The following is a 25,709-nucleotide window of genomic DNA, read 5'->3' as shown; positions in this document are numbered from 1 at the left end:
TCAGTGAGGCCTTTAGGTAGCCAGCCCGCTGACCTTTCTTAGGGACACTCTGACCACCATTCCAACAATACATGTGTGAAAAATTAAACAAGGGTAAGAGATAGTATATCCTTGTCAAGCCTTAGTGTGCCTGGAGTCATTATTGACACTTGATGTTTTTATTGGTGTTGATACTAGAGCTGCAAGAGAGGTGTTAGTTACAGAGAGAAGGAGGCCTGACATGTCTGCCTGTTTCCTTGCTCACGCTTGACTGAAGCCCTTCTCCAAGAAGCGTTGCCGGGAGGTGCTGGGGAGCACGTGTGGAAGTCGGGCTCTTCCGGTCACGGGGACTGGGCGGACGGCTGCAGGTCTCTAGAGGGGTCCTTTTCTGGTGTTTGTGATGCTCAGGAATTGGTGATGTTTGTGGAAATTAATTATGTTGTAAATTCCTGTAAAATCATAATTTATACATTTTACAAAATAGGTATTAGAAGATAATCCAAGTCATTCAGACTGGGACAGTGAGCCTGAGCTGCTGAGTGACCTGAGCTGTCCTTCTTTTGTTGAAAGTGGAGCGGAATCTCAGCCTGATGTCCACACTCAAAAGCCTTTCCCCATCATCAAAGCATCACAATCAGGTAAGATGAGAATCAAACTAGCTGGCAATGCATCTTAAAAATAGTCTAATCTCTTCATATTCCAAGGAGGGAAACTTGGCCTAGCGAGGAAGAATGACTTGTTGAATCATATGGCAAGGAGAAAGGTAAACTAAATGAAATCTTAGTGCAATTTTTAAAAAGGTACATCGTCTCTACATGAGTTTTTTGGTGTGATTTTTAAAGGGAGCTAAACAGTAAGTAGATCCACAAAGGATGCTAGCTCCGTAAAGATAGGTGTGGGCTCAGAATTTTCAGAGAAAAGTTGCAGCAGAGAAATGGCAGAACTTAGCCATAAGGTAAGATAGACAAGAGTCAGAGATAAGTCGCCCAATTTCTCAGCATAGCAGGCTGAATAAAACGTACCATATTACGTGTGTGTACACATGTGTCTTACCTGCTGATTTAATTCCATAATTTAAAGTAGATAAGGAATATATTTAAGGTTACAGATATAGACCTCCTGAAAGCATTTATTCATGATATTAGTTTCCACACTCCTTTAAAAAAAAAAAAGTGGAAAACAGAGCTCAAAGAACAGACCAAGAATTTATTACAGATTGCTAGAATCTTGATGTGTGCTGATAGAGTTCTTTGAGAGATAGCTTCCAAAACCTCTGGTGTTAGGGATTGTTGAAATCTGCATTAAGCATGGTTATATAAAATTTTCAACAAAACACTTCAGAAGTATGGAGTGCTTATTTGCAAGTCCCTTGCCCTCCAAAGATTAAAAATTCCTATTGTCAGCATATCCTCGTTTCTTTTGTTTTGTTTTGTTTTGTCTGTTTTTTTCAGCATATCTACACTTCTTGTTGGGCTGCACAATGACACAGATATCAGTTAAGTTACATTTTGTGTCCAAAGAAGTTAGAATCCTAGGACAATTGGGCAGCATGGAGTCTCTGGAGTTTCCTTCTCCATGCTTTCAGGCAAGCCTGGCTCAGATAGTCCCAGAGGACTACAACTCTAAACCATCCAAGCCTTTTATTTATTTTTAAAAATATATTTATTTATTTGGTTTCTTTGTTTATTTTGGCTGTGCTGGGTCTTAGTTGCAGCACGCAGAATCTTCGTTGCGGCATGCAGACTCTCAGTTGTGGCATGCATGCAGGATCTGGTTCCCTGACCGGGGATCAAACCCAGGCCCCCTGCATTGGGCGTGCAGAGTCTTACCCACTGGACCACCAGGAAAGTACCCCCATCCAAGCCTTTTAAAGAAAGCATCGTGATTATTTACCTATGTTAGGGGTTTTTGCTTGCATGTTTGTTTTTTAGTAAATGATGATCCTTAGAGCATTATTTTCATTTTTACATTAAGTGTAACTATTCAGACAACTCTTATTACAAAACTATAAAATGGAGGTATTCATGGGAATTCCCTGGCGGTCCAGTGGTTAGGATTTCACTGCCGGGTCCTGGGTTCAATTCCTGGTCGGGGCACTAAGATCCCACAAGCTGTGTGGTGCGGCCAAAGAAATGCAGATATTCATAAAGAAAATAAAATCACCAGTTATTTTATCACCCCAGAATAACCACTGCCACTGTATTCTACTATACTCCAAAAGGTTTTTTGTTTTTGTTTTTTTAAATTGGAGTATAATTGCTTTACAATGTTGTGTTAGTTTCTGTTGTACAACAAAGTGAATCAGCCATATGCATACATATGTCCCCATATCCCCTCCCTCTTGAGCCTCCCTCCTATCCTCTCTATCCCACCCCTCTAGGTGGTCACAAAGCACAGAGCTGATCTCCCTGTGCTATGCGGCTGCTTCCCACTAGCTATCTATTTTACATTTGGTAGTGTATATATGTCCATGCCACTCTCTCACTTCGTCCCAGCTCAGGTTTTTTATTCATGTATATATAGAGAGAAAGGGAAAGAGTTTTATTATTTTGTTTTGCAAAAATGTGAGCTATTTCATCATTCTTTAAATTTTTTAAATCAGAATTCTACATGCATGTTAATTCAAATAAATTTATGACTTGTTATAATAAATTACAAAAATAACAAATAAAAATAAATTGCAGTCCATTGTCTCCCCGAAATGTCCTGTTTCCAAGAGGCATTCATTCATTTTCAACTCTCTTGCAACCTGCGTGTCCCTATCGCATGCTTCTAGTACTGCATCTTGATTTCCGGTTTTGGACATTAGCGATTAAATTCCCACTATGGAAGATGAAGCCTTAGCTCTTTCACTCATCCTTCACTGCCCCCCTCCCCATGTAGTTACCAACACACAATTATGAATTTCTCATTCTCTGTCTTTCCAATATAATTTTTTACTGGATCAATTTTTGGTGCTTAAATTTTAAGTGTGTAAATGCTAGTCAGAACTGAACCACATAGCTTACTATGATTACTTTTTCTGTGTATCTTTTGGTTTTTCCAGAGTTGATAATTGTCTTGTTATTCGTTTAGTTTTCTATTTATTTATTACTAATCCATAATTTATTACTAATGTATCTCCACACTTCCCCTCAGTTCTGAAAATCTCTCAATTCCTTAGATATTCTGTCAATTTCATCTTCTGTAATAGACTTTCTGGAGCTTCTGAGCTGCTCTGATCTAGAATGATGTATTTCCAGACCTGTGTCCCAGCTGTCTCTGGGATCTCTTTACCACCATTCCAAGGATTCTGTCACCTCTCTCTTGTTAAATTTCTTATTTCCTTGATCTCACTTCATCTTCCCTCTTGGTTCACGCCCTCATTTTTGTGGAGCATCTTTTCTTATTTTGCTGAGGATAGTAATATTATTTCCCACAGATTTGAAAATTTGTTTTGGCCTTGCCTGTTTGTATTAGAGGATTTCTTCAAGTGTTTAGCAAGCCTAAGAAGGCTAGTCCTGTTTTAAGAATGGAGATTGAAAAGTTGATTGAAACTTTCTACCCATGATTAATCTTGTCAGCTCTACTTTGGTTTATTTTCTTAGTGAACCTTCAGCATTGTCATCTTTAATTTATTTCCCCCCAGCTGATCAGATTTTCCATTTGGAGGTTGTAAACCTGACTGTTCTGGGAACTGGGTGGGAAAAAGGCCTCAGGGGAGGAAGGAGTTGTCTCAATACTCAATATGTAAACGTTCACTTAATCCTCCTGTTTTCAATAAGATACCCCTACTTCAACTGTGTATGTGACTGATGCCCTATCCCAGAGAGCCCTTTGTTTTACTGTCTCTAGAGGAGAAGCTTCCAATTTTCTGGCAAGATTGGGGAGCAGTCATTTGGCCGCATGGAGTTTGGGGAGAAGTCTGGGTGCCTAACTTCTTCTTAATCGGACTTTCAAGCTCTCCTCCCAGTATTAGTCCTACTTCACTCAGTTTCCAGGGGTACCTGGTTTAATAGATTCCTGAGCTTTCCTTAGAGGTCCCCAGGGGAAAATTAGATTGCTTTCTGGCTTTCCCTACTGCTGGCTGTGAATCCAGCTTTCTCAGCACTGCTAAGGCAATAATCATCCATCCATTTGCTTTCCGGCTTTTAAAATTTTATTACCGTTGTCTCCTTTTCCATGTTATTTGTTCTTGTATTTATATCTTTTGAAAATTTCTTTATAATTGAAGTGCGACAGAACAGAGCCTAATGTATGTTTTCAATCTGCCATCTTAACTGGAAGTCCCTACATGTTATTATATATATAATATATATAGAAGGTTTTAACATAATATTTTATGGAAATTTGTGTCCTTGTATATTCCTTTAAAACTGTAGTCTTCAAACTTTAGCATCCACCAGAATCACCTGGAGGGCTTGTAAAACCACAGACTGGTAGGTTCGGTAATTTGCGGCTCTAGTAGGTTCTCAGGTGATGCTAATATACCTGCTCCAGGGTCTGTACCTTGAAAACCACTGATCTAAAGCATTGTGTAAATTGTTATGCACTGCTCTCTTGCATGGAGTTATTTAATTACATTTCTATTCCAGTCATTTGGTTGTTTGAAATTTTTGTCTTATTATAAACAGTGTTGCCACAACATGCCTTGACCCTGAATCTTTGCATGTTTTTGTTTTTTTTTTGCCGTACATGGGCATCTCACTGTTGTGGCCTCTCCCGTCGTGGAGCACAGGCTCTGGACGCACAGGCCCAGCGGCCATGGCTCACGGGCCCAGCCTCTCTGCGGCATGTGGGATCCTCCCGGACCGGGGCACGAACCCGTGTCCCCTGCATCAGCAGGTGGACTCTCAACCACTGTGCCACCAGGGAAGCCCGGAAAAGGGGATTTTGAGGGATAATTTGGAGAGTTTTTGCCCGAGAAAACTTGGAGTTTCTCAGGGTCATTCCTCATCCTGCTTTTTAAATCTACCCTCACTCCTTACTTTAAACACCAGTTATATCCTGACAACCCTAAAATTCCTATCTCTTGCCCATCCTCTGAACTACAGGATTTTTTATATTCAGCTACCCTCAACATTTCTGTTTGTATGCTTAATAAAATCTTACACTTGTGCAGTTCTGATATCTTGATTTCTCGTCAAACCTGATCTTTTGCCATCTTCCTTGTCTCAGTAACTGGCACCTCCATTCTTCTTGTTGCTCAGTCCAAAACCCTTAGAATCCTACTTGTCTTCTCTTTTTTTCTCATTCTTCACATCCAGTCCATCAGTTAATCCTCTTGACTCTGCTTTCAAAATATGTCCAGAATCCAGCCACGTCTCACCATCTGTAGGGTCGCCGCTCCAGTACAAGTGCCCGTCGTTGTCGACCTGGAATCGTGGTCTCCCGTGTGCCCGCCCCAGCTCCACTCTTCATAGCAGCCAGGGGAACCTTTTAAAACCATAAATGAGATCATGTAGCTCTTCTGTTTAAAACTCTCCAGAAACTTCTTACGTACTTAGAAGAAAATCTAAAGTACAAATCATGACCAATATGGCTTCCTTGATGTTCCTTCAGGTTGACTCTGCTAGTGTACTTGGTGTTCCTCTCCAGATCCTTAAGACTTATTCTCTGATTTCATTCAGGTCTCTGCTCAGAAGTCACTTCCCCAAAGTGGCTTCTCTGACCACCTGTGTAAAATAGCACATGTCTCTTCCCTTCCCATCATTTTGTATGCCGCTCCAGTGCTATTCATCTGTGTTGTGCTTAACCACTGTCTGCAAATTTTTGTGTGTGGTGGGGGGGCGTTTATTTACTGTCTCTCACTACTAGTATATAGGTTTTAGGAGAGATGAGAGACTGTACACTGTCATTTCCCCAGAGCTAGAAGAGTGGCACAAAGAATGAGGTGGATAAGTATTTGTGGAATGAATGAGTTGAGGATGGAATAATGCCCCGTGGGGAAGGATGCCTGGAGGATGGGAGTGGGAGGGGGTGCTGCCTTAGCTAGTGTTTGGAGAGCCTCTCAGAGAAGGGGACATGTGAGTTGAGGCGTGACTCGAAGGAATTACACATTTTTTGCTTTGTAATTGTTTTTCCTTTTATTTATTTGAAAAATTGTTCCTGTTAACTATACAAAAATTCAAACAAGACAAATCCATCCTTGGAATCTCAGCTCATCCGACTCCCAACAAAGAACCAGCAGTTACCTTTTTGGCCAATTTTCTTCTGAATCGTTATTGCTCTTTATTGCCAAATTGTTCTTTGTAAAGATCATATCAGTAACCTAAAGATATTTAAAATACCTCTTTGGATTTTGCTGGTTTTCTTCTTTGTTGTCCAGAATAGTTGCTTGTGCTTTTAAAAATCTCCCTTTGTCCTTTTAGAAACAGCATCTGTCTGTTCTGGATCTCTTGACGGAGTTGAGTATTCACTGCGAAAGGAGAAGGGAATTGTGAAGATGACTGTGCCACGGACGCTAGCTTTCTGCTACCTGTCATTGCTTTGGCAGAGGGAGACACTCACTCTTGCGGATCTCCTGAGGTAAGCTGGGCCTCTCGTCTAATGATGCTTCTACTGACTATCTGTGTGCACTAGGAAACAACCTTGGGTATTTTGGATTTTACAGGGAGGCTTAAATTAAGGAAGGGAGAGATTGGGGGGCAGTCTGAATTCTAACTCTGAAATTTAATTCTCCTTGGGCTAATAATTCATCTCCGTGGTTTCCTTATTTATGTAGTGGAAATAATACTATTTATCTTACAATGGGGTATTAGAAAATTAATTATCTAATGTGAGTAAAGTGCTTTGAAGATGAAAAGTGACATTTAATTACCTGAGTAGTAGTATTAAGTGTTTTTCATTTTTGACAGAGAAGATGAACAGATGACCTTTACATTGGCAAATGTTATTAGTAGTTACACAAAAGCATACATTGGTATTGTTAAGAGCTAAAATATAGGTTGTGTTTATAAGCCAAAATTAAAAACAAAGCTATTAAAAGAACCTGTTATGTAGATAGTCAGCATTTACATTTTTCAAGGTAATCTGCCGCGTTTTATAGTTAATGAATAAATTATGGCGTCCTGTGTAAGAATTTCTCATTAAATAGAAGATGTGCCAAAATCATTAATGCGTTAATTTTCCCTTGCTTAATATGTGTTCTAAATAATAACATTTGAGTTTTTTTTAGTGTGTAGAGTGATTTTAAGAGCACAGATTTAGAACCAGACTCCTGGGTTCAAATCCTGGCTCTGCCACTTATGTGTTATAGGACCTTGAGTAAGTTATTTAATTTCTCTCTGCCTCTGTTTCTTCATTGGTAAAATGAGGCTAATAAGAATATCTACCTCAGAGGGTTTGAGACTACTTTCAATAATTAGTACTGCATGAAAAGCACACAGTGCCTGGCACGTAATAAGAACTCAATGCTGGTTATTGTTGTTTATGTTTTCTCCATCATCATCATCATTATAGGCACTAGGCCCTTTGGGTAAATAAAATGCCTCTGGATGAGGATAGTGCCTTTGAATTTGGCCACATCAACCAAATAACAAGGCTTTTCTCAGATGTGATTAACAGTACATGCAAGTTGAAAACTTCCCTAATACGGAAAAGGAAATAGTCAGTCATGTCCAGGAAGCGCAGAGAGTCCCATACAGGATAAATCCAAGGAGAAACACGCCAAGACACATTAATCAAACTGTCAAAAATTAAATACAGAGAAAAAATACTAAAAGCAGCGAGGGAAAAGCAACAAATTACATTGGAAGCTGGAGTAGCAATTCTCATATCAGACAAAATAGACTTTAAAATAAAGACTATTACAAGACGCAAAGAAGGACACTACATAATGATAAAGGGATCAATCCAAGAAGAAGTATAACAATTTGTAAACACTTACGTACCCAACATAGGAGGCCCTCAATGCATAAGGCAAATGCTAACAGCCATAAAAGGGGAAATTGACAGTAACACAGTCATAGTAGGGGACTTTAACCAATGGACAGATCATCCACAATGAAAATAAATAAGGAAACACAAGCTTTAAATGATACATTGAACAAGATGGACTTAATTGATATTTACAGGGCATTCAATCCAAAAACAACAGAATACACTTTCTTCTCAAATGCTCATGGAACATTCTCCGGGATAGATCATGTCTTGGGTTGCAAATCAAGCCTTGGTAAATTTAAAAAAACTGAAGTTGTATCAAGTATCTTTTCTGACCACAGCGCTCTGAGACTAGATATCAATTACAGGAAAAAAAACTGTAAAAAATACAAACACATGGAGGCCAAACAGTATGCTACTAAATAACCAAGAGATCAGTGAATGTCAGAATGGCCATCATCAAAAAATCTACAAACAATAAATGCTGGATAGGGTATGGAGAAATGGGAACCCTCCTGCACTGTTGGTGGGAAAGTAAATTGGTACAGCCACTATGGAGAGCAGTATGGAGGTTCCTTAAAAAAGTAAAAACAGAACTACTATATGACTCAGCAGTCCCACTACTGGTCTTACACCCTGAGAAAACCGTAATTCAAAAAGAGTCATGTACCATAATGTTCATTGCAGCTCTATTTACAATAGCCAGGATATGGACGCAACCTAAGTGTCCATCGACAGATGAATGGATAAGGAAGATGTGGCACATATATACAATGGAATATTACTCAGCCATAAAAGGAAACGAAATTGAGTTATTTGTAGTGAGGTGGATGGACCTAGAGTCTGTCATACAGAGTGAAGTAAGTCAGAAAGAGAAAAACAAATACCGTATCCTAACACATATATATGGAATATATATATAAAAAAAAGGTTCTGAAGAACCTAGGGGCTGGAGAGGAGTAAAGACACATGTAGAGAATGGACTTGAAGACATGGGGAGGGGGAAGGGTAAGCTGGGACGAAGTGAGAGAGTGGCATGGACATATATATATATACACTACCAAATGTAAAATAGATAGCTAGTGGGAAGCAGCCACGTAGCACAGGGAGATCAGCTCGTGCTTTGTGACCACCTAGAGGGGTGAGATAGGGAGGGTGGGAGGAAAATGCAAGAGGGAGGGGATATGGGGTTATATGTGTAAGTATAGCTGATTCACTTTGTTATACAGCAGAAACTAACACACCATTGGAAAGCAATTATACTCCAATAAAGATGTTTAAAAGAAAACACAAAAAGCAGTACATGCAGAGAGTCCATGATTCAGTGAATTTTACTGTTAAGCTAAAAACCTCGGGGCTTCCCTGGTGGTGCAGTGGTTAAGAATCTGCCTGCCAGTGCAAGGGACACGGGTTCAAGCCCTGGCCCAGGAAGATCCCACATGCCACGGAGCAGCTAAGCCCACGTGCCACAACTACTGAGCCTGAGCTCTAAAGCCTGCAAGCCACAACTACTGAGCCCACGTGCCACAGCTCCTGAAGCCTGCGTGCCTAGAGCCCGTGCTCTGCAACAAGAGAAGCCGCGACAATGAGAAACCTGCACACTGCAACGAAGAGTAGCCGCCACTCACCTCAACTAGAGAAGGCCCATGCACAGCAGTGAAGACCCAACACAGCCAAAAATAAAATAAATAACTATAAACCTCATCTTGTTCTGTATGCCCTCATTGGGTGATCTCATCCTTTCCCAAGGCTTTAATTACCTTCTATACGATGATGATTCCCAAATCTGGATTTCCAGCCCAGACTTGTCTACTGAGGGCCAGACCCATATGTTCATATATCCACCTGCCTTCTGGGCACTCCTTCGTCATCTCTCTCCTCACTCCAGCTCCTCCTCTAGTGTTTCCTTTCTTCGTAAATACCTGCGCCATGTTGCATCCCATACAGCCACCTGAGGCTCATCCTTGACTCCTTCCTCTCTCTACATATAGTTAATAGAGTTAATCATTATGTCCTCTCAATTATACTTCCAAAATAACTCTCAAACGATTTTTCCCCGATTCCCTCTCTCTTCACCTGGGTTACTTAGCAGCCTTCCAAGTGAGTCTTGTGCCACTCCTGTCCATTTCCTCCTGAAAACCAGAGGGATCTTAATAGAAACAGCAGTCTAATCATGTCACTGGAGCTGGATAACAGGGTTAGCCATCCTACACAGGGCCGTATGTAAGGGGGTAACGCAACTCTCCTAGAAATCTCACAAGATGGAAAAAGTAATATTTGCCCGAAAATTCTTCTTAGGGAGAATATTGTATGTGGTTCGAAGGATGGGGTAAGATCCTGCACCTTTGTCTATCTGTCTCTCTCTCTCTCCCCCCTCTCCTTCTGCCTCTCTCCCCACCCCTCTGTCTCCCTCTTTCCTTTCCTCCCTCTTTCCTCCCTTCCCCCTCCAAGGGGAATTCCCTTCGAGGAGATTAGATCTAGATAGCTGGAGGGCTTTTATTTTGCCCTGGGACATACAAATTTGGGACCCAGTTTAACTGCTTGGAGCAGTAGGAAAAGAGACTTCACCACTGATCCCCTTTCTCTGCTTTTCTTGGAAAAGAGCTCTAAGTCACAGGTTCTTCTCAAAGTGTTGTCCCCCGAACAACAGCGTCAGCATCACCCGGTGATTTGTTAGAAATGTAAATTCTTGGACCCATTCTAACCTTCTGAATCAGAAACTCTGGGGACAGGGCCTGGTAGTCTCTGTTTTAATAAGCCCTCAAGGAGATTCTAATGGATGCTAAAGTTTGAGAACTACTATTGAAAAACTACTTAAAGAACATTGATTTGAAGGGAATACATTATTAGCCTGACCCCAATACCCATACATTTTATACTGATCTGCATGTCACTTCCCTGTATAAATCCTTTAGCAGCATCTGTAGTCTATAGGATAAATTCATAACCCTTAGATAGGCTTTAAAGAACCCTACCTACCTAACAATAACAAACAATAAATAAAAATAGCCAACATGTATTTGTTCCACAAATATTCATTGAATACCTACTATACACAGGTGTTGTTCTAGAGTCTAGACGCCTGAAATACAGTTGTGAACCATATATAGATCAAGTCCCGGCTCTCGTGAAGTTTAAGACTAGATGAGCAAATACACAAATAAATTAAAAAACGATCAGACAGTGAAGTGCTGTTCAGGAGATTTAAATAGGATGATGGGGCTTCACTGGTGGCGCAGTGGTTGGGAATCTGCCTGCCGATGCAGGGGACGCGGGTTCGTGCCCCGCTTCGGGAAGATCCCACATGCCGCGGAGCGGCTGGACCCGTGAGCCATGGCCGCTGAGCCTGCGCGTCCGGAGCCTGTGCTCCGCAGCGGGAGAGGCCACAGCAGTGAGAGGCCCGCGTACTGCAAAAAACAAAAAAAGAAAGAAATAGGATGATGTGATAGAGAATGACCAGATGGCTACTTTAGATGGGTTATTAGGGAAGGCCTCACTGAGAAGGTGGAGTTTAAGCCGCACTCTGACTGAAAATAGAGCCAGCAGCTGAATATCTGAAGTACTCGCATTCCAGGTAGAGGGAGGCTGCTAGTGCCAGGCTCTAAAGCAGTTTCAAGCTCTGTGTGATCAAGGAGTAGAGGAGGCTGAAGTGATGGGAGTAAGAACTTGAAGGAGGAGTAGGAAGATGCGGACAGGGAGATAATTAACAGGGGCCAGATGTAGGTCTTTGTAAGCCAAGTTAGGAGTGTGGATTTTTTTTTTTTTTTGGAGGTATAGTTCATATACAATACAACTCACCCTTTTAAAGTGTACAAGTCAGTCAGTATATTCACAAGGTTGTGCAACCATCACCTCTATTTCCAGGATATATTCATCACTCCAAAAGGAAACCCCATTCCCACTGGGAGTTTGGCTTTAAGTGTGATAGTAAGCCACTGGAAGATTTTAGCAGGAGACACATAATCTGATTAATGTTTTCAAGATCACTCAGGCAACTGTGAGGAAAGTGGATTCTAGGTAGGCACAGGTGGAAGCAGGGAGACCGGGTGATCTTTTCTATACTTGAAGCAAGAGGGTAGTGGCTTGGGTTAGGGTGGTGGTAATAGAAATGGAATGAGGTGAAAGGGTTCAGGATATGTTTTACAGGTAGAGACAACTTTCCTCTAATGCAGTGCTTCTTAACTTACCTGTAATGAAGAACCAATTTGTTAAATTTCCACTCTGTCACAGATTGAAACTTTTGAAAATTATAATAATATTATAAGCAGAGACAGTGTTTCCAGGGGACGTGCCTGGAGTAGTGGTTTGTTGGTTCAGAGGGTATATGGGATGCTGTTAGTCTGTGCCCATCCCTCTTTCTCTATTCTTCTCTACTTTATTTTTCTTCTTACCGTTTTTTCCTATCTGACATACTATAAATTTCACTTATTTGTTTTGTCATCTTTCTCTTTTCATTAGAATGTAAACTCCATGGGAACAAGAATATTTTACTGTTTTGTTCCCTGCTGTATCCCCCAGCCTAGAATAGTGTTGGGTATATAGTAGTCAATAAATTTCTGTTGAATGAATGAATGAATTGTAAGTATGTATGAGTGTTTATTTATATATATGTGCTAGTTTCTTTAAACTCAATAATTTACTCAAAATATTTGATCAGCTACTATGTACCAGACATTGAGATGGAGTGGTGAACAAATGTTCCTTTGTTTAACTGTTCTTCCAGTGACAGGCACCTACCGTGCATTGTCATAGGTACTGGAGACTGAATGGTGGGCAAGGAGGTATTCTAACAAGAATATCATGCAGATCAAGGAAGGTCCCGCTGAAGAAGTGATTTAAGAGATGAATAGGAGCTAATCATTGTGAGAGGAACTAGGGATAGGAGGAAGGAATGCCATGTCTGCAAGCCTGGTGGTAAATTGACAAATAAGATAAACACACCTTTTAGAAATATTTTGTCTATTTGGGCAGAAACTTAAGAGATTATTAATCAACTAAATGTTTTCTCCACACAGGGGTACAGAGAATAATAGATATTTTCAGATTAATTATCCTTACATATATGTAGGATATACAGTATACTCAACTGATTCTCACCTTGTCTTTGAAATACATTTTTACCTCTTTTGTTTACTTTGCCAAATCAGTACATATCTTTTATTGAAACTCTTTTTAAAAATATAGATTCGTTGAAGAGGAACATATTCCTTATATAAATGCTTTTCAGCATTTTCCAGAAGAGATGAAATTATATGGGCGTGACAAAGGAATCTTTGCTATAGAGGTATGTTATTTTCTTTTTTACTTTGTAGTCACTTATAAGACACAAGAGTAATTTGGTGATTTATATTCCTCTCCTGACTTATTTGGTGTTGGAGTTTTAAAAAATGTCATCGAGTTTTTGTTCTATTCAAATATGGACATTAGTCATAATTTAATGGAGAATAGAATTATTTTTTGTTTCCCTAATGTGGCTACATCTAATCCTTTAGGTTACACAATCCTCAAAATACAGCTATAATGTTAGGTGTGTGCATTGCAAATAGGTGTATTGTTGAGACTAAAAGTTTTATATAGAGACCTTTAGGTAATTTCAGATTTAAAAAACAGTACTTTTTGTTGTTATTTGCACACTATGTTGCTTTGGAGAGAAGAGATGAAAGTTATTATGTTGTTTCAAGGGGCATATATTTTTAAAATATATTTATTTTTAAATTTTTGGCTGTGTCAGGTCTTAGTTGTGGCACGTAGGATCTTCATTGAGGCATGTGGGATCTTTTGTTGGGGCGCGCAGGCTTCTCTCTAATTGTGGCGTGTGGGTTTTCTCTCTCTAGTTGTGGCGCAGGCTCCAGGGTGCGTGGGCTCTGTAGTTGTGGCATGTGGGCTCTCTAGTTGAGGCGCATGAGCTCAGTAGTTGCAGCGCATGGGCTTAGTTGCCCCGCAGCATGTGGGATCTTAGTTCACTGAACAGGGATCAGACCCGTATCCCCTGCATTGGAAGGTGGATTCTTTACCACTGGTCCACCAGGGAAGTCCCTCAAGAGGCACTATTTTAAGTCCTTTGCTTGTGTTAGTCTTCTAGATCTCTTTTCAGCTGTCTCCAATGGCAGCGCTTCTGTCCTTTTAATTATGAGTCTTTATCACTATTTATAGTACTCAAAGGTTATTTTCCCTGTGCTCTTCATCAGAAGGTTTTCAGCGTACTAAATATTAAATATTATCCTCCATTTACCCACTTAAGGAATTATTTTCATAGGCTTTCCTAACCTCCACAACCTTCACATTGTTTTCAGTTTAATTCAAGAGGCATTTATGATCCTTGCTAGACCCCTGCGTGAGTATGGTTCACCATCTTCCCAATTTTACGTGTGAGTAAACACCTCACAGGTAGAATGATTTGCCAAGGTCATGCAGATGGTAGTCTCAGACTTGGAACTACAGTGCTTTAGGCCTTTTACTCATTGTATGGTCTTTTGTTCTGTTTTTGTACCATCTTACTATTATTTGTCCCATCTAGTCTTAATTTCTTGTTTCTTCTTTTTCTGCCTTTTTTGAATTAAGATTTTTTTTATGATTCCATTTTATCTCTACTATTGATTTATTAACCATACCTCTATTTTTTTAAGAGGTTGTTCTAGAGTTTATAAAATTCATCTTTAACTTACCACAGTCTGCCTCAATAATATACCAGTACATGTATAGTGTAAGACCCTTACAAGAATGTATATACTTCCACTTCCCTCCTCCCATCCCTTAGTGTTAAACATTTTATCTTTACCTGTTAGATATCCCACAATGCGTTGGAATTATTTTTGCTTTAAAAAGTTGGTTATCTTTTTAAGAAATTAAAATGAGAAGAACTACTTCATATTTACCCACCTTTTGCCATTTCTGGCACTCTTCCTGTCTGAAAATGTCCTGTAACATTTCTTATAGTACAGATCTGTTGGCAGTGAATTCTTTTGGCACTTTTTGGTCTAAAAATGTCTTTGTTTTGCCTTCATTTTTGACTAGTATTGAATTCTGGGTTTGTACTTTTCCTTCAGCACTTTAAAAATGTTTCTTTCTACAGGACTGTCTGATTTCTCTTCTCTTCTTTTCTCTTCCCTTCCCTTCCCTTCGCTTCCCTTCCCTTCCCTTCCCTTCCCTTCCTTTCTGTTCCCTTCTCTTCCTTCCTTCTCCCCTTCCTTCCTTCCAACTACATGTTAGACCACAGCTCACTAAGGCTTCTGTTCTTTTTCTTTTCCTCAGTGTGTTTTGTTTTGGATAGTTTCTACGATGATATCTTCAGATTCACTGATCTTTACTTCTTGAATGTCTAATTTGCAGTTAAACCCATCTAGTAATTTTTTCATTTCAGATTCTGTATTTTTCATTTCTAGAAATTCCATGTTAGTCTTACCTTTTTCGTTTCCTTCATTATGTTTATGTTTTCTTTTACATCCTCCAGTTTATTGACAATATTTACAGTAGTTACTCTAAGGCCATCGTCTACTAATTCTGTTATCTTGGTTATTTCTGGGTCTGTTTCTATTGATTGATTTGTCTCCTGATTATGTGCCATATTTTCCTGCTTTGCATTCCTGGTAATTTTGATTGGATGCAGACAGTGTGAATTTTGTGTTGCTGGATACTGGATTTTTGTTCTGGTGTATGATTAGGTAACTTAGATATCAGTTTGATCATTTAGAAGCTTGTTTTTTTAATGGCTGTTCCAGAGCCTATATTGTGAGACTGAGGAAGCCCCACTACTAAGGCATGTCCCTTTGGAAGACTCTACCCAGAGCCCCCAGTATTGTGAAGTCTCTCCACTCCAGCTGGGGCCTTATGCAAACTCTGAGAATTGTTTGCATTCATTGGAAAAATCCAGTGATTTTTTTTTCTCCCCTGGCCTCAGGTTTTTTCTCACACATGCACAGATTGGTACTCAGCCAAAGACTTGAGAGGACCCCTTTGCAGACCTCCAGAGTTCTCTCTCTGCAGTTTTATCCTCATTGGTACTCTGCCTGCAAATTATAGCCACCTCAGCTAACAGGAACTCTAATCTCTCTCTGCTTAACTCAGCAAGACCACTGGGCCCTGTTTCACTCCCTGCTCCCTGCACTACAGCTTGGAGACTGCCTCCAGGCAGTAATCTGGGGCCATTTGTTTCTCTTCTCTCAGCGATTATATAGTCCTGTGCTTCCTGTTACCCGATGCCTAAAACTGTTGTTTCATATATTTTTTCCAGTTCTCTGTTTATCATAGGAAGTAAATTCCCATAGTAGTTTCCCATTGTAGTTAATCCTTTAAGGGCAGAAACAGAATTGTTCTAAATACTCATTTTTAGACATTTAGAAATAGAGTCAATATTCAGATGCTTTTTAGCTGAGTGTTATGAAATACCTGCCTAGTAATAATCTCTTTTGTTGACTATTTTTAAATTAATCTTGAGTTGAGGGGACAGGGCTATGTAAAATAGGGGAGTGATTTCTTGTAGAGATTTTGATAGAAAGTATAAGCATAAAAATATATGAGGTTATGTCTTGGTAACAGTAACTATTGTACTTTACCTTTTTCACTTGTATCTTAGCTTTTTTTTAAATAAACTTTTTATTTTGGAATAATTTTAGATTTATAGAAAAGCTGCAAAAATAAAAATATATCCTTTACCCAGATTCAACTATTGTTAATATTTTATTTTATCCTCTGTGCTGTTCTTCCCTATCTATGTATCTATCTATGTAATTCTATTTCTGAATCATTGAGGGTAAGTTACATTTATCATGGCCCATCATCCCTAAATATTTTAGTGTATATTTTCTAAGAGTAGGGATATTCTCTAATATAACTGCAATTTACTTATTAACTTTTTATTTTTCTAGGAGCTGCACAGTATAGATATGCCACAATTTACCTGACTAGTTTTCTATTGATGGAGTTTTGTGTTTGGGGATTAAAAGCTAAAGAAGGCAGCTAGGTAATGAAAAAACAAAACAAACAAAACTGAAAACAATCTGAATGTCTATCAAGGAAAATGGATAAAATGTGACATAATCAGACATGGTATATTAAACAACTATGAAAATGAATCAACTACAGCCACAAGCAACAGGAATGACTCTAAGAAATATTCTGTTTGGTGTAAAAGGCAAGACTTAGGATGCTACATACATATGAAATCACTTTTGTTAAGCTCACAAAAGAAGTTAAGCTAAATATATTTATATAAATATATTTATGTGCGTGATAAAACTATTTTTAAAAAAATAAGTTTATGGTAAGCATAATTCAGGATACTGGTTGCCTCTGGAGGGGGAGGCACAGAGGGGGGACTAGAGAAGGAGTACGCTAGTAGATGTAACAGTCGGGTTTGTTTGTATATTTCTTGCATCCCTAACTACTCTTTGAGAGTAGGAATCATGTGTAATGCTTCTGTTTTATCATACATAAGACCTAATATATAATCATTATGTATACATGGTAAGAACTCTGTGTTTATTGGTTAAATGATTTGAACTAGCTGAAAAACAGAATTAGTTTAAATGCTTTGTTTAGAGAAGATTTCAAATAGATTTGTTGGGGATTTTTTCCCACCTAAGTAGTAAACATCCAGACTGCTTCTTTTGTATTTATTACATAATATACCCAGAGGCTATTCAGTAGTGGCATTTGACTGAGAAAATTAAAAAGCATTCCACTGACATTTTAGTGGTAAATGTGTAAGGGATATAACTTCTGCTTATAAGCAAGGACATTTAAAAAACTGAGTTATGGGTGTGTCAGTATCACTCATGAAAACCAGTGTGTGAGATAAATAATCTTATCAGTTATTTGTACTGTTCACCAATATACTGAAGCCAATAGTAAATTACTCCAGTCAGAAAATGTATGTTTGAGGCTACATTGATGATATTTGTTTTAGGAGAATCATACCTCATGTTTGCTGAGTGAAACCAGTGATTTCATGTGAATTATCTGTGATTTAGTTTGATCCCTTGCCAGTGCCCACCCCTAGTACCCAGCATGCTCAGTCCAGTTCTCCCCCTACCTCTGCTTCCCAAGAGAAGGAATGAGAACCAAGGTTTATACTCATCTAAGGAAAACTAAATAATGACAAAGGTTAGCCTGCTACAAAAATAATCACGTAACCCTGCCAAAATCAAATCAGAATTGTTTGGGGATTGTCTACTCTTTGGATACCAGCTTTTAACCTCCTTTAGTACAGGTATGTGAAATTTGAACATAGGTATTCCACAGTCAGCAGAATATTTGGAGGACAGGCACATCTTAAGAAGGAGGGCTCAGATAGGTTTTTCCCAGCTCTGATCCTGGGGCCAAAACGAATTAAGTGCCTCCTGTTCAGCTGGTCATCAGTTCATAAATTCGTATTTATTCATAAGGTTTACCTTGGTCTGTGCAAGTCGACAGCATGTTTCTGAAATGACCTCATCCCCAGGACCAAGACTGTATTTCACATAAAATAATGTATTCACCACAAACTTCCAGAAGATTAGACTTTGAACATAAAAGAGTATTTTTTGCTACTGCTGATAGATTTACAACCATTAAGATAATTCCAGCAGACTAAAAATGCGAATTGAACTGTTTTGTGAATCATAATGCATGTGGAGTTCATTTTACCCTTCCTCCGTGAATAATATATTAAAGTGCTTTGTCATTTCTTCTGACATTTTTATTCCTTGTTAATTTTCCTTTGCAATAGGAAGTCTTATTTTAAGTTTGGGTTAACAGGTGCATGTAGCATTAGCTTCTTCTCAGCTGAATCTTTGCTTCAAAACAACACTAGGAATAAGTAAGGGTGAGGCACTGTCCTTTTTTTAATAGCAAAGCAGGAAGTTCACCTCTGACAGGGTATTGTAATCAGGTTTATCACAAGAGCCTGCTGTTGTGTAACAGAAACTCTAGCTTGTCCTTACCTGTCTTAAGGCATTGCTTCATGAAGGAAAATAAACTCACTGGAATATTTGTGAAATTCAATAAAATGCTTTCCCAAGCATCTCCCGACGCGCAGGCCCAGCGGCCATGGCTCACGGGCCCAGCCGCTCCGTGGCATGTGGGATCTTCCCAGACCGGGGCACGAACCCACGTCCTCTGCATCGGCAGGCGGACTCCCAACCACTGCGCCACCAGGGAAGCCCAAGCACTCCGTTTTTAATGCATGCTAGAACAATTTATTATAGGCTTGTGGTCTTCTAAAAAACATATGAGCCTTGTGATTTCTTAGTATTATAATTAAATGAATCTGTAGCACTCTAGAAGCCCTATGTGTCATATTTACTATACCTTTTAGACACATCCTCAGCCATGTCTAGTATTCCCATGCCCATATTCCCTTCCTCCCCTCCCCCACTTTTTCAAGAAAAATGGAGGCGGTTTGGGATGTCTTCAAATGACTGTTCACTTAATTGACAGGCAGCTTTTCTTCATTGTATGCTTTGCCTTTGCTTACAAAAGTGCATTCACTATTCCATAGTATGTTGAAACTTTTAAGTGGAAACAGCTTTTCATTAACAAAGGAAGCATTTTCTTTCCTCCTTCCATGTCTTAGCTTTCTCTACTAAGTCTTGGCTTCTTCAGCAGCTGTACCTCCACCAGAAATGAAAAAAGGTGCAATTGTTCTAGGAGATGGTGGTGAAGATAATGCCAGTGAGGTTTTGTGTGTGTGGGCTGCTCGGGACTGTTTTTCTTCTGTGTTTGGTTTGTTTTTGTTTTTGTTATTCCAGAAAGTTGAGCACACCTTAAAAACAAATCAAAGGGAAGGGGGAAAAAAGCTTTAAAGACCCTTAAACCATTATCCTGTGTGAACTGTTTCTTTCCATCAAATTGTTCTGTTAATATTTAAGTGGGCCCCTCTGTCCCACTAACAACAAATCTGACAAAACTCACCTTAAAACATAGGGTAATGGAATACAGAGTACGGAGTATTGATGTGGTTTGTTTCTTCTAACAAGCGGGCCATAAGAGTTTGAGTCTTCCTGCCATTACCCTGACTTAAGAGCAAAGTTCAGGAGAGGAGACAGGTGTGCAAATTAAGTTTTAGTATTTCCAACCATCTCCTTTTTCTGAGTTGTGATTCCCAACTCCCGGTAGGTAACCGTTTCATTTTCCGTATTTATTTAATTTATTTTTTATTTTTAAAAATAAATTTATTTATTTATTTAATTCATTTATTTGGCTGCGTTGGGTCTTGGTTGCTGCACGCGGGCTTTCTCTGGTTGCGGAGAGCGGGGGCTGCTCTTCGTTGCAGTGCGCGGGCTCAGTAGTTGTGGCTCCTGGGCTCTAGAGCACAGGCTCAGTAGTTGTGGCACATGGGTTTAGTTGCTCTGTGGCATGTGGAACCTTCCTGGACCAGGGCTCGAACCCATGTCCCCTGCACTGGCAGGAGGATTCTTAACCACTGCACCACGAGGGAGGTCCGTGTTTTAATTTAAAGATAACCTCCTCCTCCTTTTTCTGCCTCTGCCTCTTCTGCTGCTTTATTTTTGAGTCAAGTTTCTGAAGTGTGGTACTGATTTGAAGCATCAGTTACTTCTAGCAAAAATCTTTCAGTTCATCTGGTAGAATAAACTAAAAGTCTATTCTTTTTCAGGGATACCATCTCCATATGGAGTACCAAATAGTCAAATTGCTGCTTGAACCAAGGTTGGGCCTAAACACACTTATCTCTATTACAGATAGAATTTATTCTGCCAATGACTTAACACACAGTAGGGATACTTCTATCTTTTCAGCCTTGATTTTCTTTATGTATTTTAAAACCCACAGACCAATTTCTTAACAGTTAATATGTAACATACATGTTACTCTGCCATGGTCCTTGACAGTAATTCTAAATCCTCTCAAGAATTAGTCATTTCATCATCCCTCACTAGACTCAGCAAGAAGTAATAAAGAGGAAACTGGAAATTCATTCCAAAGTCCATCTCCAGTATTTTGAATGTTGATCAACAGCATCCTCTCTGAATGAGTAAAAAGAAAAGATGTAATGCTGGTTCAGCCAGACCCACTGAGTGGCACTTTGCCATGATGATTCACTTTGCCTTGGAGCAATCTTACACCCTTTGTGAAACTAGGTCCCATCGGTTGAAGGAAGAAAAAGACTCCTCCAGAGCTGTCAGTCCCTCTTTCAGCCTCTCCAAATGAGTGTCTTGTTGGATCAAGGTTTGATAACACTCTGAGTCTTCAAACTCTAGATTTTTTCACCATCTTACTCTGTAGGCCGTGTGTAGCTCTTGAGATTGTTTGTGCAATCTTTGTTAGAGTAATAATCTAACAGGTTTGAAATCTACCTGAGGGAAATTAAGGCGAGTGTAATGATAACAGGTGTTCTCAGTTTCCCTCACTCCCACTCCCTTCCAGAATTACTACTGCCAGACAGCATGAATAGAAACCAGCTGATGTGTTCTTTTGTTCCTGGCTTCCCACAGCGTCTTAACCATCCCTGGAATTTGTGGGTGTGCTTCTCTTGTCAAGTTTGTGAAGTAAAACCATCTGAGGGTCTCTTCCAGGCTACAAGAAAAATGAGGTTGAGAGCCACTTCATTTTATTTTATTATTATTTTTTTTTGCACAAGAATATTGTGGAGAGCTTGTTTAAACTATAGACTCTTAGTCCTAGTGTTAGGGATGGATTTATTAAGTCTGGTGTGGGATCTAGGAATATTTTATGCAAGCACCTTGCAAGTGGTACTGATAGAAAATGGTGCTTTGAGCAGTACAGATTAGTTTTCTTATCTCTGCCTCTGTCATTCTTTTGTTATTACATCTTATTCCACAAAAAATTTGAGGTAAAAAGTAGACTAATTAGGGCTTCCCTGGTGGCGCAGTGGTTGAGAGTCCGCCTGCCGATGCAGGGGACACGGGTTCGTGCCCCGGTCCGGGAAGATCCCACATGCCGCGGAGTGGCTGGGCCCGTGAGCCATGGCCGCTGAGCCTGCGCGTCCAGAGCCTGTGCTCCGCAACGGGAGAGGCCACAACAGTGAGAGGCCCGCATACCAGAAAAAAAAAAGTAGACTAATTAGCAGATAACCAAAAACCAGTATAAAACAAAGTGCTATTATACCTTAACTAAATATGCAAAGTTTTAAACAGGATTCTGGTAGTCCTCTTATTCTACTTAATACATCAGAGATTCCCCACGCCAAATGAAAATACAAAGACCCAGCAGCTTCTATGAGACCCTTTCCTTGGGTGTGTTCTGTACATGCATGCATTTTCTAAAAGTCAAAGTAAGACTATTCTAATGCAGTCATTAAATGTTCACTGTAATGGTATTAATATCCATGTTTTGCAATCTTGTCAAAATTAGAGCCTGATTCACCTCTCCAGGCTAAGGACAATGGGACAGAAAGAAAAATGTGACACTGTGATCATATTCTCTAAAACAATGCTGTGTAACAGTACTCCCAGCCTTCTGCCCAAGGTTGGATGCTTTGCTGAGCTAGTGGTTCGAGAGTGGCCTGCTTGGTTGGAATAGGAGCAGATGTCTAGGGAGATTAGTCCATAGCCAGCCCTGTAGGGACAACTGGGCCACCACTTCAAGTGATGTTGGAGGCGGAAGGGAGCGGATGTTATTGTGGGTGTTTTAGCTTACCAGATTCCGTTTCATTAATGACCTTGCAATTACTTGTCATGAATTTATCATCCATTAAATTGATTTTTTGAGATGGTTATTTTTCAGAGGGGAACATGCACTGCTCTAGTGTTTGTTTTGTTTGCAGATAAAAGTACTTAATTTCATCTCCTGCCTTCATTATTTGAAAGGCTTAGGGTTGTCATAAATCGTCAGTAATGTTAATTGTTTTAACTTGAAAAGATGCTTCAGATTTTGTGCGAAATGCAGCAGATGTCTAAATAAGTTAATTTTATAAAGAAAAAAGAGCTTTTGCCGAAAGTCACTGAGAATATATGTTTTCCTTTTTTCTCTTTTAAATTCACAGATTAGAATACAATTAATAGTATTTTAGCATACAAGTAGAATTACTGTATCTCAACATTTAAAAAAAGACTTGAAAGGCCACATTGCTGTTTTGGATTGACAGAAATTTACTTTGTATTCTTCAGCTACAGATTAATCATGTTAATAATATAGCTAATTGAAAGCCTTTTTTTTCCTGATAAAACTCGCGTTTAGACATTGAAATAGTGGTATCAAAATAAATACAATACAAAGAAGGTTGTAACCTCAGGCAAAGTAAAATCGGGCATAGTTAACACTTTGATTGTTTTCTATAAGCATACTCTTTTTAAAAAATATTTGTTTATTTATTTATTGGCTGCATCGGGTCTTAGTTGCGGCCCGCAGGATCTTTTGTTGCAGTGCACAGGCTCATTAGTTGCGGTGTGCGGGCTCTCTATTTGTGGCACGTGGACTTAGTTGCCCCGCGGCGTGCTGGATCTTAGTCCCCAGACTAGGGATCGAACCAGCTTCCCCTGCATTGCAAGACGGATTCTTAACCACTGAACCACCAGGGAAGTCCCTATAAGCATAGTCTTGTACCATTATAAAGCATTTCCTTGTGCTTTATAATTGCATATGAGCTGAATGTACCAAAGAAACATTTAACAGAGAAATATTCATTCCTTCAGTTGGCTTCCAAACACCTTCACACATTTAGGAAATGGGCAAGACATGACATAATGGTATTATTGGCACAAATTGTTGGGAAACAGATTTTTCCTTAGAATAAGGAAGAACTTTTTAATGATTAAACCCATTAAAAATGGAATAGACTACCTTCAGGGAAAGTATTGAGTTCCCATCACTGGAGATTTACAAGAAGCGCTAGACATATACCTGCTGGGGATTTTGTAAAGTTAGACCATATACTTTTAAAGGTCTTTCCAACTCTGAATTTGCCAACTAGATTATTTCTCCTACAAGGTGATGTATGAAGTGATTCTGTTACACAAAATAGTTTATTGAGCTGATATTATCTTTCTCTCTTACCACTTTTTTTTAAATAGGCATGCATACAGAAAAGTGAACATATCACAGATGTACCCAACCTGATGAATTTTCATAACCTGAACCAGCCCCGAGATCAGGAAACAACCTTAGCACTCTAGGAGGTCCACCCTTATGCTCACTTGCAGTCATTACCTCCACGACTCCAAGAGTAATCAGTCACTCTCCTGACTTCTAACCATGTAGACTAGAAGCTCGGTGCTGAGTTTTGTACTTTACATACATGGAGTCATTCTCTTTTGCATCTGGCTTCTTTTAACATTATGTTTTGAAGATTCATTCATACTGTTGCATGTAGAGCATTCATTTCTTTGCTGTATAATGTTCCACTGTGAGACTGTATCAAAATTTACTAGATAGTTATTCTTGTACTTACTCTATTGGTGATGGCATTTGGGTAGTTTCTAGCTTGGGACTTTCACAAATAGTGTTACGAACATTCTAGTGCATGTCTTTTCATGGACGTGCATGCACATTTCTGTTGGGTATATGTAGCTAGAGCTGCTTTGCTGTAGAATATGTCCACACTCAACTTTAACAGATACTGCCAAACACGTTTCCAGAATGTTTGTATTCAGGCCTAGTTTTAATGGGGTCCTGCCGTATCGGAAATGTTAGTTTTTCTGAAATCCCATAAGCCTTAAAAAAAAAATCTTGCATGTAGTACTCGATAACTTTCTATCTTATCCTATAGTTATTTTTGTGCACTGATCTCTTTTCTAGAGTATAAACTCCTTGAAGAGATCGCTTTATTCATCTTTATATTTCCCAAAGTGTCTTGCATAGAATAGACTCTAAATTTAATATTTTTATGTGAGTAGATGAGTAAATGAGGGAAAATTATATGTAGTATTAATAGAAGAATGTTTGGAAATTGCAGAAATATAAGTAGCATACCCAATAAACTACAAGGGTGATCTTAAAGTGAACAGAATTAATTTATTAATATTAGCTCATAGATTTTCCTGAATTCTATAAGACACTCTTATAGGCTGTTAATGTGGGAAAATAGAAGTTTGAATTGCACATTTTTATCTGTTAGACTTAAACCCTGGTGTCATCTCTCACATAGAAGCATGTGAATATTATGTAACACTGAGCTAAATCTGTTAGCTGTGAATTTGAAGATTGGCGAGAGGGTGCTGGTGAAGGAGGGTGAGAGGGAAGTCGTGCTTTGGAGTGATTATGACGACATTGTAAGTCCAGTTGGGTTGCAGCTGTATACCAGATTCTTCCATGATTGGCAAGAAGGAATGATTTCACTATACCATGGGTAAGGCCAGTGAGAGTTTTATGAGCCAGATAGAATTTTAATTGACCACTATTACTGTTGAAAACTGCTTAGTGAGGGTATTTGGGATTTATGGGCGTTTCCCCTTAATGCTTTTCTCTACATTCCAAATTTTATTCAATGAATACATATTACTTTTATTTTTTTGTTTTTTATTTTAAAAACATTTTTTTTAATTAATTTTTTTTTTGGCTGCGTTGGGTCGTTGTTGATGCGCCTGGGCTTTCTCTAGTTGCGGTGAGCGGGGGCTACTCTTCGTTGCGGTGCATGGGCTTCGTATTGCGGTGGCTTCTCTTGTTGCAGAGCGTGAGCTCTGGGCACACGGGCTCAGTAGCTGTGGCACTCGGGCTCAGTAGTTGTGGCTCACGGGTTCTAGAGCTCAGGCTCAGTCGTTGTGGCTCGCAGGCTCAGTTGTTGTGGCACACGGGCTTAGTTGCTCCGCGGCATGTGGGATCTTCCCAGACCAGGGCTCGAACCCATGTCCCCTTCATTGGCAGGCAGATTCTTAACTACTGCGCCACCAGGGAAGTCCCCGTATTACTTTTAAAATCAGAAAGTAGTTTTTAAAATAATTTGTGTTGTAAAAATTGCTACCTTGACTGTCTCTTTC

At 39.4% G+C, this 25,709-nt stretch overlaps 1 protein-coding gene across 2 annotated transcripts in view; it reads left to right on the top strand.

The window, feature by feature from the left end:
• Positions 1 to 25,709, top strand: part of TAF1B (TATA-box binding protein associated factor, RNA polymerase I subunit B) — a 56,099-nt gene that overhangs the window by 11,632 nt on the left and 18,758 nt on the right. For both annotated transcript variants that reach the window (XM_024737710.1, XM_024737711.1), the window contains exons 6-8: positions 464 to 617; positions 6,330 to 6,486; positions 13,024 to 13,123. In XM_024737710.1, the coding sequence (XP_024593478.1) occupies positions 464 to 617; positions 6,330 to 6,486; positions 13,024 to 13,123 (411 nt within the window). The remainder of the gene's footprint in view (positions 1 to 463; positions 618 to 6,329; positions 6,487 to 13,023; positions 13,124 to 25,709) is intronic.

This window comes from Neophocaena asiaeorientalis, unplaced genomic scaffold (assembly GCF_003031525.2).
Source record: "Neophocaena asiaeorientalis asiaeorientalis breed wild unplaced genomic scaffold, Neophocaena_asiaeorientalis_V1.1 scaffold396, whole genome shotgun sequence".
Classification (NCBI taxonomy): Eukaryota; Metazoa; Chordata; class Mammalia; order Artiodactyla; family Phocoenidae; genus Neophocaena; species Neophocaena asiaeorientalis.
The sequence above is the reverse complement of the archived record's forward strand: the minus strand, read 5'-3'. Positions and strand labels throughout refer to the sequence as shown.